Genomic DNA, 14,608 nt, shown 5'->3' on the forward strand with positions numbered 1-14,608 from the left:
GACTATAGAGATGAATTCATCCATGTCATCAGAATCGTGTCCATTACATCCGGTTACGTTGGCGAGGAGCCGCACGGATGATGTTGTCCACCCGCAGGAGAAGCTAAATAAAGTCAGCGCGTATTCCCCATAGAAATAAAAAACAGGTGAGTGACATACCTCGGCTGCCTCTGAGGCAGACGAAACCACCGCCTTCTTCAACTTATAAGCCTCCACCACACCAAGCTCACGCATATCTGCAATACCACCACCGGGCGTCAACAGGTCAAGACCGGAGCTGGTCATACCGTTGTTGATGGCCGAGCGCAGACGAGTCACCAGATCGCTGGAATCCAGACCAGCGTTGTCGGCCAGAATGGTAGGCAGCTGCTTCAAAGCGTGAGAGAACGAGTCGACAGCAAGCTGTTTCTTGCCGGTCGTATTCTGAGCCGCCTGTTCCACGGCCTTGGACATCACCATCTCGGCGCAGCCGCCGCCAAGTGTCACACGGGGATCCTTGACGGTCTGCGAGAGAACGGCCAGAGCATCGTGGAGCGAACGCTCGGCCTCGTCGAGAAGCTGCTCGGTAGCACCGCGCAGCACAATGGTGCAGGCCTGACCAGCAGCCACACCGGAGAACTTGATCAGGGTATCCTCACCAATGATCACTTCCTCGATCAGATCACACGCACCCAGCTTGACCTGATCGGGGTGGTCGAAGGTGGAAGCGATCTCACCGCCAGTAACAAGGGCCAGGCGCTCGATGCCGTCGAAATCGGCGTGCTCGATGGACATGATACCCGCCTCGGTGAACAGCTGCTCGGGCCAGTTGTAAATGAGCTGACGGTTAACGAAGCAGTTAATACCGTGTGCCTTGATGCGCTCAACCTTTTGGCGCATCTTCTCGCGTTCTGCCTTCTCCAACTCGGCAAGCTTGCCGGTCGACTCGACCTTGACTCGTGCGCCGAAAATCTTGACCTTATCTGTGTCCATGGCTGTATTGGCGACCAAGATCTTGGCGTTCTCCAACCGCTTGGGCTGATTCACACCGACCTTCTTGTCCATAATGAAACCCTCATCGAGGTATGAATCGCTCAGCTTTCCACCGGCCTTCTTGATAATCTGGATGTGAGAGAGGTCGGTGGATCCCTTGAGACGCAGAACGGCCTCGCAAGCCAACTTGGCGAATTGGTCCCGATCTTGCGACAGAACCTTGGAGCTGAGCGTTGTGCGGGCAATGGCGTGCAAGTCCTTACGGAAAGCCTCGGGGTCAGTGCTGCGGTCGACCGCCGTAGCCTCGAGCGCGGCGAGAGCAGCCTTGCTAGCTATCCGGTAACCCTCGATAATAGTCTGGGGGTGAATCTTCTTGGCAACAAGTTGTTCGGCCTCACGCAACAACTCGGCGGCCAGAACGGTAACTGATGTGGTTCCATCACCCACCTCATCGTCCTGCACCTTAGAGATATTGACCAGAACCTTAGCCGCAGCGTTATCCAAAGCGATGGACTTAAGAATCGTAGCACCGTCGTTCGTCACCAGGATTTCTCCTGTCGACCTGTGAGAACAGCCATGTCAGTAATTCCGGGGTTATATCAAATGATCATCGACAACTCCACCACATACGCAGATTGTAGGATTTTGTCCATTCCCTTGGGACCAAGTGTGCTCTTCACAAGGTCTCCGACGGCGATAGCACCGACAAAAGCTGAGAGACGGGCATTTTCGCCCTTCTCTTCGATGACATCGTCACCAAAGATCTGTGTGGGATTGCCAAAAGATGCCTAGGAGGGGTAGAGGTGAGCCAGTGCGAACACATATTTTCCACGCTCTAGCGAGTTGGGAATAGCGTACCATAATGACCAGCTGAATAAGGCAATCGACCAAAGATCAAATGTCTTGCTGGAGAGGTTGAATCGACTTCTCCTGTCAACAAGTGGGGTGGGAAAGGAGAAAAGTTGCCGCACGATTGGCCCGAGCTTCTGATTGGCTGCACTCCATCACCGCCTGCGATACCTCTAGACGATTCCTTTCTTGTCGTGACGATCCCTTTCGCTGGGATTGACCTTGTTTCTGTCAGTGTCGACAATGGCTGACTCTGGCAAACTCGCTCCGGCTGCTGCGAACAAGCGGCCTCATTCTGCTGTCGAGGCTGAGAACAGTGAGTCCCCTGCCTCATGGACACCGTTCAGACCGCTCCCTCGAACGGAACGCAAGAGATACTAACTGTATGCGATTGTTAGGTGGTGACTCTTCTGACGATGATTTCGGCCCTGCGCTGCCCTCGGAGGTCGCCCCAAAGAAGAAGCGGCGCAAGCTTCCTTTTGAGAAAGTCTACATCAATGCTCTACCAGTCTCCGCACGGTACTCCAAGTCCCTTATGCACAAGGACCAATTGTCGTTTGTGACGGTTGCCCCCTATACGGACTTTGTGATCACTTCCTCCGTCGATGGATATGTCAAGTTCTGGAAGAAGATGGCAGAAGGCATCGAGTTCGTGAAGGAATTCCTTGCTCACCCAGGCGAGATTCGGGGCGTATCTGTCAGCGCCGACGGCCGCAGTTTCGCAACAGCGGGAATAGACAAGACAGTGAAGATTTTCGATGTTATTACATTTGGTAGGTTCAATAATTGTTGCTCTCCCGGTCTAATGACTTACTAACATGGACAGATCTCTTGGCGATGTATACACTAGACTTTGTACCTCGATGTGTTTGCTGGGTACACCCGCGTGGGGCCTCGCTGCCCCTGCTAGCCGTAACAGACGAGTCAAGTAATACGATTCAAGTATTCGATGGACGTGGCGAAAATCCCGAACCTTTGCACACTTTGAAGTCGATCCACCGCAGCCCGGTGGTTTCGCTGGCATTCAACAACGCCTTCGACTGTGTCGTCTCAGCCGATGAAACAGGAATGATCGAATATTGGAGAGCCGGAGACGGATCTTTCGAGAAACCCGACAATGTCTTCGACTTCAAATCCTCAACAAATCTCTTCGCATTTAAGAAAGCCAAATCCGTTCCGACAGCCATCACAATCTCCCCATCCGGCAAACACTTCGCCACGGTCTCCTTCCCAGACCGACAGATTCGAGTATTCGACTTCGCAACAGGGAAGCTTTACCGCACATACGACGAATCAATAACCACCATCACGGAGATGCAGCAAGCCGGCACAGCACCGTACGAACTGGACGAAGTAGAGTTCGGGCGCCGCCTAGGTGTTGAGCGCGAACTGGAAAACGAAGGAACGCGCAACAAAGTAAACGTTTCTTTCGACGAATCCGGCCACTTCCTCCTCTATGGCTCTCTTTACGGCGTGAAATGTATCAACACCTACACAAACCGCGTAGTCCGCGTCTACGGCCGCGAGGAGCCATTCCGAGCCCTGAATCTCGCATTGTATCAAGGACAACCGCAACGGAAAGGCATCGTGACCGTCTCAATGGCAGCCAGTAGCAACCCGCTCCTCCAGCAAGCCGAAGAACGTGACCCAATCCTCCTCTGCACCGGCTTCGCCAAGGTGCGCTTCTACATGTTCACGAACGAAACAGACATCTCGAAATCCACTCGGGACGTCCAAAACGAAAAGCCAACCCAATCAGCGGCCGGCACTGGTCCAACCGCCACCAAAACGGCCGAGACCGGCACTGCTGCAATCCTGCACACAACTTTCGGCGATATCCACCTGCGCCTATATCCCTCGGCTGCGCCACGGGCCGTGGAGAACTTTGTCACACACGCCCGGAATGGCTATTACAATAACACGATCTTCCACCGTGTGATTCGCAAATTCATGATCCAAGGTGGTGACCCGCAAGGCGACGGGACGGGTGGAGAGTCTATCTGGGGCGGGGAATTTGCCGACGAGTTCTCCGTTCTCAAGCACGATAAGCCGTATACGCTCTCGATGGCCAATGCCGGGCCTAATACCAACGCTAGTCAGTTCTTCATCACCACGGAGAAGACGCCGTGGCTGGATAATAAGCACACTGTCTTTGGACGTGCGGTGCAGGGCTTGGATATCGTGCATAAGATCGAAAATGTGCGGACGCATAAGGAGAAGCCGGAGGTTGATATTAAGATAGTTAGTATTAGTATCTCGTGATATATCGGCCCGGGTGGAATCTAGGCGTTGTATTACAAAATATGTGTATAAGGAATCATGAAATGCCCGCGTGCGTTGTACTATGTACACAGTCACTTGGTCAGACAGGTTGAAAAAAAATGGCGAATATGACCGTAGAAAGAGAATCGACACAGTCGTCGGCAGAAGTCGACTCCGCCTATTTTTAGGACAAAAGCCCAAGAAAAGAAAGGAAGGAAAAGAAAGAGAGAGAAAAGGGGCGCAAAACCAACAAGAACAAAAACACAGCATGAAGCCCATTATCCGCACCAAACACCAAGAAATGCAACCATGGCCAGGTAGCATGGTATAGAAGTAGCGCATTGCGAAAACAAAAAAAAAATCAAGGACAAGAAAAGGACATAAGAAACCCAAAGATCCAAAATAAGAAGTGAACCAAAACAGATTTTAAACCTGCCGAATCTCCAAATCCCCAGAGCTCTGGTCGACCTTTGTCAATCGCGTGCGAGCCCCAGGCACCGGGGTGCTAGTCTTCGCCATCGTAGAGCGCGAGCTACTAGCCAAGGAGTCGGCACCAAGGGCGGTGGTCTGCACCGGCACCGGGACAGCCCAGGCGGCATCGCGCGGACCGGGCGGGGAAGCAGCAGTCAAGAAGCTGCTGCCGCCACCGTGGTAGAGATTGGGCCGTTTAGCATCGTAGCGGCGCTTGAACCATACGCCGAGTACGGCGATGGTGCTAAACCCGATGACCAGCACGATGAGCATGATGATCCAGCGGTAGTGGGTACTCCACCTATTTAGGGGGGATTTATTTAGTGATTGGTCTGGATGGTGCAGTTACGATTCTAATTTGCGCTGCGGTGTTGGGGATCAAACATACCATGACTTCTTCGTGTCCGCTGTGGAGGTTGTGTTTGTGGTTGCGCTGGAGGTGGAAGTCGAAGTAGAGGTTGCGTCGGTTGAGGATTTGGTTGTGGTGGTGGCAGTGCCGGTTGTATCCTTGCCGCCGGAGTTGCAGTAGTCGACGTACCAGGTTGAGAGAGTGGTTTGGTCTGCGGCGCTGCAGGAGGGGCAGATGCTGCCGGAGGTTTTGAGGCCGGTGAGTAGGGATGACTGGCAGAAGCATGAGGTCCAGGTGGAGGCTTCGCCTGATTCACAGGAGGTCTGCGCGCTTGTCAGGGTGGTGCAAGTCAGGCCGCATTGTGGGAATTTGCTGGAGGCTGCTGCGGGGAGGATGGTGTCGGCGGCTAAGGCTGAGATTGTGAGGGCGATAAGGGCGAGGAAGAGGAATGAGAGGCGCGTAGTGAGTGACATGGTGAGAGTGATGTTTTCGAGTTCTCTATTTTAATGAGGGGTGAGTAGCGAATGTGGAAGTGAGAGCCGTCCCTGAGGCTCGATTAGATGTCTGGATAGGATGTCTTAGTCCATTGTTGCATAGGTGAAAGAGAGAAGAGTCGCCCGAAAGACCAGGAAAACGAGACGAAGATGGTTTTGGGTCTAGTCGGGGCCCGAACGATTCCGGATTCGGCTTTTTGGTCTTTTTCTTTGATTTTTTATGGCTCTCGAGGGGAAATCCGCGGGTTTGATTGGTCGGATCGGTTTGGTTAATTTCTTTTGCTTCTTTAATCTCTTTTAATTACCTTATAAAGTAGTATCGTAGTACTGTAGTACTGTACCTGTACATGGCATCGCATGCGTTTTTTAATTTCCGCAAACGGACCGTGGAAACCTCACATTCTACCTTGTCGCATTCTGACGTCTGCCAGGTCCGATATTAGGTTAATGCTCGGCTGGTTCTCAAGGTTAGTTTCTATGGAATGAGCTATTGGCGCTAACTACTTCCTATGCAAGGAGTAACTATATGTATATTCTGCTGCTGTACGGAGTACAATGTGCGATGTACTCGAAGTAGTTATATAGGATCGAGTTATTTACTTGCCTATTCCCTTCTAATATAATTTACTAACCTGTAACTCATCCGTCTTTCATTAACTCCAAACAAGGGCCCACCACGATCGGCAGTCGATACTTGGAATAATGCGATGAATCTGCGGTTAATCGTACAGGTACTTAGCTAGATACGGAGCAGAGAGGTTTCATTGTCTTTGTGGTATACTGATCGTCTCGTTGAGGCTTGAAAGATCAGCACTAGGGTGATATTCCACCGAAAAATTCTTTAACTGTATCTAGAATCTAGGACCAGTTATTAGGGGCTTTATTACCGAAGGGAAGGACTGGCGGTAGACCTTTTAGGTAATCGCGAATCCTAGTTAACTAACTAACTAACTACTCGATAATCTCTGAGGTAAGGGAATTACCGAGCCTATATTAGAAAATATGAAGAACTACGGTAGTAACCCTCTCGGACTCACTGGCTTATCTGGCCCTCTTCACCTTTTGCACATTTCTTGCTAGTAGAAGAACGAGGCTGATAAAGAGACTATCTACACGTTTGTCAACAATACCATAGAGAAGGTCATTGCCGAGGCTAAGAGCGTCGGAGTCTTCAATGAATATGTCTATATGAACTACGCCAGCATGTCCCAGGATGCTGTCGCTGGATATGGTGCTGCTAACAAGGCTCAGCTGAAGAATATTGCCAAGAAGTACGACCCCAGGGAGGTCTACCAAAAGCTGACACCCTTCCACCTTCACTTCTTAGCAGTCACCCCATGGTATTCTCCTCTCTAGCACCCTACTACTCCCAGTGATGACTCTGCTCTCACACCTGTTTCGCAGGCAGGCATGTCGGTGCCCCTGTCCCCCGCGGCAGGGTCCCCTCTTCAGTATTATTATATACAGGAGGCTAAATCTTTTTTATCTTTTTTTCTTAACTTTTACTTTTCTTCCTACATTTAATCATTCGGTTAGATGCAATGATCTGAGTCTGCATCCAGACTCGCTTGTAATCACGGCAGCCATGTCCTAAACACTGCGGGCTTTTAGAAGAAGACAGGCTGATGGTGTGTTTATTGCGCGGATCGGCGAACTTTTCACGACAGGCCCAAGATCGTCCGGGATTGAGGGGTTGCGGGTCCGGATGATAAGTCGCTCTGTGATTCGCTCGCTCTGGATGTCGAGAAATCGCTCGGGAATATGCTCTTATATACTTTGTTAATTCCGACGGATTTAGGAGATATGTCGCCGTCAAGGTTCTATTGTATATCATAAAAGGGCTTGTCAAATATAGTTATGAACCCAGACTCTTTTAGCTGAATCATCCTATCATAAACAAACCCTCAAAATGGCACCGAAGTTCACCAAACTCCGCCCTTTAGGCAAGAATGGTCCCCTAGTGCCAGCCATTGGATATGGTATGATGGTCATGACGTCTCCTAGCTACGGGGCTTCGCTTGAAGATGACCAGCGTTTGGCCCTGCTTGATCGTGCAGTCGAAATTGGGGCAACCTTTTGGGACACGGCCGAGTGAGTATTCCGTTCAAAGTCATATCGTTTTAATGTCTCTGACAAAGCAACAGTATGTATGGTGACAATGAGAAGCTTTTGGCTCAATGGTTCAAAAGGTCTGGGAAGCGCGACCAGATCTTTCTTGCATCAAAATTTGGATATGTCAAAGGTAGCCATACGTTGGAAATCGACACATCTGCTGCCTATACCAAGAAAGCTTGCTACTCCACCTTGGAGAACCTAGGCATTGAATATTTGGACCTTTGTACGTGTTGAACTATGCAATCTGCATTCGATATATCATAACTTCTCCATAATAGCTAACGCGGCCTTAGACTATGTCCACAACGTGGATAAAGTTACTCCTATTGAAGAGACCATGCGCGCTCTCGTGGAATTACAGGCGTAAGGCAAGCCATACCCCCAATCAAAACTAGGTATTGACTGAGCATTTCAGCGAAGGCAAGATCAAGCACATCGGGCTATCGGTAGTTTCCTCCAGCACTATTCGCCGGGCGGCTAAAATAGCCCCTATTACCGCCTACCAACCCGGCTACTCACTTTTCGAGCGTCTGATCGAAGGCCCTGAAGGAACCCATGCACTAGCCACGTGCCGCGAGCTCGGGATTGCAATCGTGTGCGCGACGCCTCTGGGCCGAGGCATTCTCACTTCCGGGTTCAGTCAGGGTAAAGCAATTGGTGCCGAGGCGGATATACGTGAGAAGATGATGCCGCAGTTCCAGGATGGTGCTAAAGAGCACAATGCGGACTTGGCGAGGCAGATCAAGATTGTTGCCGACAGAAAGGGATGCAGCTTGTCTCAATTGGCGCTTGCTTGGCTACTTAAGCAGGGTGACGATATTTTTCCCATTCCCGGTACTAAGAGAATCAAGTATTTAGAGGATAATATGGGGGCTCTCGATGTCAATCTTACCGATGAAGAAGAAGCGGAGATTAGAGCGCTCGTGGAAAAGACTCCTGTGGTTGGTAGTTCGGTTCCCGATGCGTTTACCGGGATGCTCTTTCGCGATACCAAGGAAGAATGAATTATTTATATCCAGACATAGAATCTCATATAGAACCACATGCGTCAGAGAATACACTACAACATATGTATCAGGTTTCGATTGAGAACATATAATAGGTCCTAGCCACCTCTAGCGGACTTATTGATGTGTGGTTATACTGTAAGCCCCCGGGTTATTTGTGATGTATGGACAAGTTAGGCGATCTACGTAAAGAGGCCAAATTAGAAAAACAAGCAATAGCAATCTCAGGGCTAGTCCGTGAGGAAATCTCGGAGATGATTGGATAACAGCTCCACCTATTATTCCTCCCCCGCATTCCCTCCCTTCTCCAACCCTCCCATCATACCGACAATGCCGACAATGCCAACAATGCCCTCCCGGCAACTCCTTTCAACCCTAATAACCTCCCTCACCAACACCCGCTGGACCCTAACCCGAACTCTCCGGAGCGAAAACCCCCTGGATCTAAACGGCGAGCTTCGCGGGACCGCAACCTTCACCCCCCAACCCCCCACCACCACAGCCGACCGCGACTGGCTGTATTGCGAAGAAGGCGAGATCCCTAGCAATGTCGGAGGCCCCTTACCAGCGGGACTACGTTGGACAAAGAAGTACATATGGCGCCTAGGCAGCGACAGCGGACACGTCAGCGTCTGGTTCGTGAAAGTCGCGTCGGGCCCGGAAGAAGCAGACTACTTATTCCACGACTTCGACTTTGATTCGGGTTCGAGTTCGCCGCTAGGGTCGGAATCTGGGTCTGCGCAGAAGGATCCCGGCGAATTCGTCGCGCCGCCCGTGCCGCCCGCTGTGTCAACCCCCGGCAATGAGATGGAGACTACTGTGCTTAATGCTAGGGGCAACCATCTCTGTATCAACGATATGTATCGCACGGCATATGCGTTTCGCATTGAGCCTGATACCGGGGAGGTGCTTAGCTGGGCTAGTCGGCATGTTGTGCGCGGCCCGAAGAAGGGGCAGGATATTGTTAATCGGTACGAGAAGGAGGCATGAGATAAGATTTAAAGTAACCTACAATTGTGATGCTTCTTTCATGAGGCTACGCGGATGGTCGGGTTGCTTGGAACCTGGAATTTCCCGAGGTCTACTGAAATCACGATCGTGATGATATGTCTATGGATGTTCATATATTCCCACTTATATCTCGATCTAGCTCCGCTCTTCATTCCACGCCCATTCCACCCCTGCTCACAGCGTGTAAAGGAAATCCGGTCTTTTGTCACCCAACAACTCGATCTGGCTCTGGTCCAAGCCCTCGATCCAGTGGTCGCGTTCGCCACGTCTGCGCTTGCCGTTCTCACGCCGCAGCAGGAGGTACTGCACCACGGATCCGCCAAAGAGGAACAGGACCAGGTAGGCGAGTACTACTCCGTGACCGGGGTAGTAGTTTGGCTTATCATTATCGCGGTAGATGTTCGATGATACGATGCCGTTGAGATTTCCCCAGCCGATGATAAACCCTAGGGAGACACCTCGTTTGTATACACCTAGACAGCTCGAGTTAGTTTTGGCTGTGGTCATTCATATAAGAAAAAACCGGAATCCAGGTTGAAATTACCTTCGGTGTTGTTACTAGTCCATGAAATCGTGTTCGCAATGGCTGGGTAGATGCCCATGGCCCCGAGGAAAGTTCCTGCATATCGAGCGCCGGCGGACTTACAGCCTAGTAGCATAGCGAATCCAATCATACCGAGGAACGAGACGGCGATATTGCAGAGGCCACGCTGTCTTGTACGGTCTGCAATGAAGCCTACTGCCACTGTCAAGACGGCGGCGGCGGCATATGGCGGTACACTCAGCAACTGTGCACGAATCGCGCTGTAGCCTATAGAAGCATCCAGTCAGTAAATAGCTCCGATATACCGAGCGCAAGAGCCAAGCTTAATATTCACCCTAGGAAATCTTGTTAGCTTCAGAATCTCCAATGTGGCGATGTGACAACTCACTAATTCATTGATAATAGTAGGCACGAAAAGCGAGAACGCATAAAGCGACCCATCAGCCCCCATATAAATCACAGCCCCAGTATAAGTCTTCCAATCCTTCAGACTCGACCAGAAGTACTCCATCTTGAACTCCTCATGCTCAGCACTCGACTGCTGATCCATAGCGAGTCGCCTGAGCACGCGCTTGCGATCGGGATCCGACAAGAACCGCGCCTGATCGGGGAAGTCATAGACACACCAAAATGAGGCAATACCAATGAAGAACGTAAGAAGGCCTTCCAGGATGAAAATCCACGACCAGCCTGGCTTGCCGGCCACGCCGTCCATCTTCGCAATCGCTGCTGCTAGCAGACCACCAAATGAACCTGCGAGCGCCGCCGCCGAGAAGAAAATCGCCATTCGTACGCCGAATTCTGAGCGCTTATACCAGCATGAGAGGAAATAGCCCACTCCTGGGAATAGACCGGCTTCCGATAGGCCTAGGAACCAGCGGACTGCCATCAGCCCGTGGTAGTTCTTTACGAAGCCCATGAAGGTCATGCAAATTCCCTGGAATTGGTTAGAAGAGTAATGTGTTGGAAGAAGGGAAGATTTCACTTACCCATGCCATCATAATGAGTGGGATAAATACGCTCGGCCGCATCCGCTTTAACAGGACGTTGGTCGCGGGCTCGAAGACCGAGTACGAGACGAAAAATATAGTCAGTGCTGCATTGTATTGGGCATTCGTCATATTTAGATCTGTTTTTAGACCGACGAGCTTTGCGTTGCCGATATTTGTCCTTGAGCGCGGTGAGATTAGTTTGTGATATTTCCTCGGAAGCCAGTGCGCGAATAAGATATTGCTCTTTTGCTTACCGGTCAAGGAACGAGACGAGATACAGTAGACTGAGCCATGGCACGAGGCGGATATCGAGTTGCCATAGTAGTCTACGATCCTATACGGTTCGTGATCTGGTTAGTTATCGTGACTTTACACGATGCTGAACAGAAATTGATAACATACAATCGCCGCTCTTTCTTCGTCGCTCAATCCTGCGTCGGGATCCTCAAATCCAGCTGCAGCAAGCGCATCCTTAGAATCGGAAATATTCTCAGGGTCCTCGGACCAGGATTCGGTTTGTTTGTCGGAGGATTCAACGACCATGATGCAAGATCGAGCAGAGGCCGGGGGATGGTCAGGAATGTGCGATTGCTCTACGCCGACCGGCGAGCTATTTAAGAAGAACAGGGAACAGGTCAAAGCAGAAAAAGACAGCCACCAAGCGCTATGTAAAGAGGGGCAGACATGCCAACGCTTATGCTCGGCAGATGGTCGAGATTTGCCAGGGTCCAGCTGAAAATGGTATGATCCCTACATCCTAGCCCGCGTCCTAACCGCGTACAGGGGTTGCTGCATTAGCTTGAATCTGGATGTTGGGGCCCGTTCAGGCGTGATCGGCATGTAGAAAGTGAGATCATCCGTGGAGGCGACTTCAAACGGGAAGAAAAGGACAAGTATGTTTGTACGCCATTGTACAATATCTGATTCAGCTTGATGTTGAGTCTTGAATCCCCCATTTTAGTACATTTTTGATACATTGGATAAATAGGCCAAGTCTGGGCATCCGGGGAAAATTAGGGCATCCCCCGCATACCCCGGGCTCCACTAAGCGAAGCTTTGCCCCGGGGCCGTCTCGATCTCATCAATGTTGGACACATGTACGGAGTCCTGCCAAGTCTATAACGGCCCGTTTATTTAGGCCGACGCGGAGTTTTGCTTGGAAACCTGCCTACGATGTGCACTCGGCCGAGAGAAATAGGTGGTGTCGGCCGACGTAGTCGTATGAAATGTTGATCGCCAAAAGTTCCCTCGACTATCGAGCCATTGACCGTGTAGCCTCTCGGATCCACCACAGATGACCACCTTTTGACCATGTTTTCATTGGACGTAGTGAACTCGGGATAGTGGAAGGATTGTCTCGGCATTGACCTTGCGGCAGGTTCCTCCTCCGTAGCCCCGAAGAATTTGTGCCAATGATCATGCAGCTATATGATAATATAGAAAGCGAATTCTAAGAGGTCTGATTTTTCACTGACAGCCACGCTAAGCCCCGCATTCAATGTGCGCACGGCTTCACTGACGTTGCGGGGGGTGATCGTCGCACACAAAGTTGCGTCCGCAGCGCAGTAGTACAACATCGGCCCAATTTGATATACCATGAGCTGCAATAGGCGGCTCATGGAACAAGCGCTAACTTAAAAGACATTGTTGGAGCGAATTCGGGTGGTCGAACCTACGCTGTCGAACTTTTGGCAACATATTTGTCGTATGAAGCTATTTTAGAACGCTCGTTATGACTTGTCTCCGGAGTTTAACTTGGATTTTGGTAGTATCATTTTAATTTGAGTTATTGTGAGGTCTAAATGTAGACTCCCAGGAAAATTTACATAAGGTCGAGTCGGGCTCGCAAGAAAATTACCTTGCCGGTAAGACCAATGGAGACCCCAAACTCATGGATGTATGTACTTGTAAAAAACGCGATAACCGAGACGCTCATGATCAATGCAATGCGCCCATTTTGCCTTGATGTAGCCACTCCAGGGTTAAACCCGCCTTCCATGAGGCGGATATGAGGCAGTCGATTCGGAGCAAGTGATAGTATTGTTGCAATACGTCCCCAATCTATGCGTTTACAAACCGTCATCTCGCTTAATATCGCCTGGACGGGATTCTGGCTTCATGGGGTTACCAAATCCATTGACGCGTCCATGGAGCCACTTGAGGGTAATGGTGCTCAGTGTCATGACAGCGGCACTGAGAGTAAATAGGCCAACACGACCTGATGTGGGCAGTGCTTCGAAGATGGGATATGGGTACCTAGACTGATTAGCGATTGACGTCGGAGGTGCTGGGTCATACACGAACCATCCGTTCTGGGAGAAGCATTGCTCAATCCAGAACCAGTAGCCGAAGGCGATAGTGCCAGACAATGCGAGTGCAGGGAGTGCAGTGATTGTCCAGGGTGGGGATAGGAGCAGCAGGTCAATCAACATCACCACCGACGGTGTTGCGTGGAAGCTGATGTCTAGAACCATGTTATTAGGGGTATCTCAAATGCACTTTTTACAGACGTACCGGCATGGACGGGTATAACAATATCTTCGGGAATCACCAAACGTTCATCGATCTTATTTTGATTAGAACATTGTCGAATTAGCATCGAATTACTTACTAAACGAAGACCCCAGTACAAAACGCTGATCACAACCTCAAGGGGGGCACTACATGTCGATAGGATGTTTTTGACCAGGAACAGTCGCCGGGACAAGGTAATATCCGCTAGTAGTGCAACCGCAAAAGTGAGTGTTGACAACGATAGACCAATCACGGTCAGATATTGAAAATGCCAACCATATGCTTGATTACTGTCAAATATAAAGTTCAGCGTGCTTTCCAATATCGAAGCTAGACGGGAGCTTACGCTGGGTTAGGGTTTTCGTGCATGCTTCAAGAATGTCAGCAAGAACTCTAAAGGACAACGTAGCAGACGACCCATACTATTTGAATGACCACAAAAAACTCGAAAGTCCGGCCAACTAGAAGGCAAGCCCTTAGCGCTGAACCGCGATGATAAGTGAAAGGACCATGGTACTTACATGAACCAATGCCGACAAGCCCCGTGAAGGACTCGACATCCATTGGAGCGGGTGCCTATCGATCATAGATTTGGCCATTTTGGAAAAGAAATTAGGGATACAAGCGCTCTCAAGTCCTAGTTCAATGTCCCCCGAAAATGCTATCAGCGCGCAGCTCAAGGAACCAATGTGCATCCAAGGAACCGGATGCTATGACGTTGGTTCAAGATACGAGTTCACGTGACACGCGGGATCAATCGGCGTCTGTATCGGATTATAACATAACCCGGCTGATTCATCGTTCCTTATCTCCCAGGGCTCGGCTGGCCATGTGCTTCCCCACACTTTTAGTCCGCGCTCCAAAGATAACCTTTGCCTTTCTTCTTTACATCAAATTGTGACTTTTATTGCGAATCTGTGCTCTTGGCCTGCCCAGTGAGGTCAGTCGACTACCTAGTGGGTCAATCGATCATATTGAACAGATCCATCTTCTGTTTGATATCTTGTTTCATCCCCCAAGGTCGCCAA

General features: G+C 50.4%; 8 protein-coding genes across 8 annotated transcripts; 3 read left to right on the plus strand and 5 right to left on the minus strand.

The window, feature by feature from the left end:
* Positions 1 to 43: 43 nt before the first annotated feature.
* LCP9604111_4493 (chaperonin-containing T-complex subunit CCT2) lies at positions 44 to 1,833 on the minus strand (the record flags this gene model as incomplete). The annotated part of the gene is made up of 4 exons (XM_039072198.1): positions 44 to 103; positions 160 to 1,534; positions 1,603 to 1,760; positions 1,831 to 1,833. The coding sequence occupies 4 exons, from the start codon at positions 1,831 to 1,833 to the stop codon at positions 44 to 46; spliced, it is 1,596 nt and encodes a 531-aa protein (XP_038929535.1).
* Positions 1,834 to 2,064: 231 nt separating this feature from the next.
* On the plus strand, positions 2,065 to 4,083 carry LCP9604111_4494 (WD40 repeat domain-containing peptidylprolyl isomerase; the record flags this gene model as incomplete). The annotated part of the gene is made up of 3 exons (XM_039072199.1): positions 2,065 to 2,137; positions 2,220 to 2,594; positions 2,648 to 4,083. 3 exons carry the CDS (start codon positions 2,065 to 2,067, stop codon positions 4,081 to 4,083), a joined length of 1,884 nt encoding a protein of 627 aa, XP_038929536.1.
* Positions 4,084 to 4,509: 426 nt separating this feature from the next.
* LCP9604111_4495 (uncharacterized protein) lies at positions 4,510 to 5,376 on the minus strand (the record flags this gene model as incomplete). Its single annotated transcript, XM_039072200.1, has 2 exons — positions 4,510 to 4,855; positions 4,943 to 5,376. 2 exons carry the CDS (start codon positions 5,374 to 5,376, stop codon positions 4,510 to 4,512), a joined length of 780 nt encoding a protein of 259 aa, XP_038929537.1.
* Positions 5,377 to 7,306: 1,930 nt separating this feature from the next.
* LCP9604111_4496 (putative aldo-keto reductase (AKR13)) lies at positions 7,307 to 8,516 on the plus strand (the record flags this gene model as incomplete). Its single annotated transcript, XM_039072201.1, has 4 exons — positions 7,307 to 7,488; positions 7,542 to 7,735; positions 7,806 to 7,875; positions 7,928 to 8,516. 4 exons carry the CDS (start codon positions 7,307 to 7,309, stop codon positions 8,514 to 8,516), a joined length of 1,035 nt encoding a protein of 344 aa, XP_038929538.1.
* A 333-nt stretch (positions 8,517 to 8,849) lies between these two features.
* On the plus strand, positions 8,850 to 9,509 carry LCP9604111_4497 (uncharacterized protein; the record flags this gene model as incomplete). The annotated part of the gene is made up of 1 exon (XM_039072202.1): positions 8,850 to 9,509. One exon carries the CDS (start codon positions 8,850 to 8,852, stop codon positions 9,507 to 9,509), a length of 660 nt encoding a protein of 219 aa, XP_038929539.1.
* Positions 9,510 to 9,704: 195 nt separating this feature from the next.
* Positions 9,705 to 10,189, minus strand: LCP9604111_4498 (uncharacterized protein; the record flags this gene model as incomplete). The annotated part of the gene is made up of 2 exons (XM_039072203.1): positions 9,705 to 10,003; positions 10,075 to 10,189. 2 exons carry the CDS (start codon positions 10,187 to 10,189, stop codon positions 9,705 to 9,707), a joined length of 414 nt encoding a protein of 137 aa, XP_038929540.1.
* A 208-nt stretch (positions 10,190 to 10,397) lies between these two features.
* Positions 10,398 to 11,609, minus strand: LCP9604111_4499 (uncharacterized protein; the record flags this gene model as incomplete). Its single annotated transcript, XM_039072204.1, has 5 exons — positions 10,398 to 10,409; positions 10,463 to 11,011; positions 11,064 to 11,244; positions 11,321 to 11,400; positions 11,469 to 11,609. The coding sequence occupies 5 exons, from the start codon at positions 11,607 to 11,609 to the stop codon at positions 10,398 to 10,400; spliced, it is 963 nt and encodes a 320-aa protein (XP_038929541.1).
* Positions 11,610 to 13,135: 1,526 nt separating this feature from the next.
* On the minus strand, positions 13,136 to 14,179 carry LCP9604111_4500 (androgen-induced gene 1 family protein; the record flags this gene model as incomplete). Its single annotated transcript, XM_039072207.1, has 7 exons — positions 13,136 to 13,322; positions 13,371 to 13,530; positions 13,581 to 13,632; positions 13,678 to 13,870; positions 13,927 to 13,950; positions 14,004 to 14,041; positions 14,102 to 14,179. 7 exons carry the CDS (start codon positions 14,177 to 14,179, stop codon positions 13,136 to 13,138), a joined length of 732 nt encoding a protein of 243 aa, XP_038929542.1.
* Between the last annotated feature and the right edge of the window lie 429 nt (positions 14,180 to 14,608).

This window comes from Penicillium roqueforti (assembly GCF_015533775.1).
Source record: "Penicillium roqueforti strain LCP96 04111 chromosome Unknown scaffold_09, whole genome shotgun sequence".
In the NCBI taxonomy this organism is placed as follows: domain Eukaryota; kingdom Fungi; phylum Ascomycota; class Eurotiomycetes; order Eurotiales; family Aspergillaceae; genus Penicillium; species Penicillium roqueforti.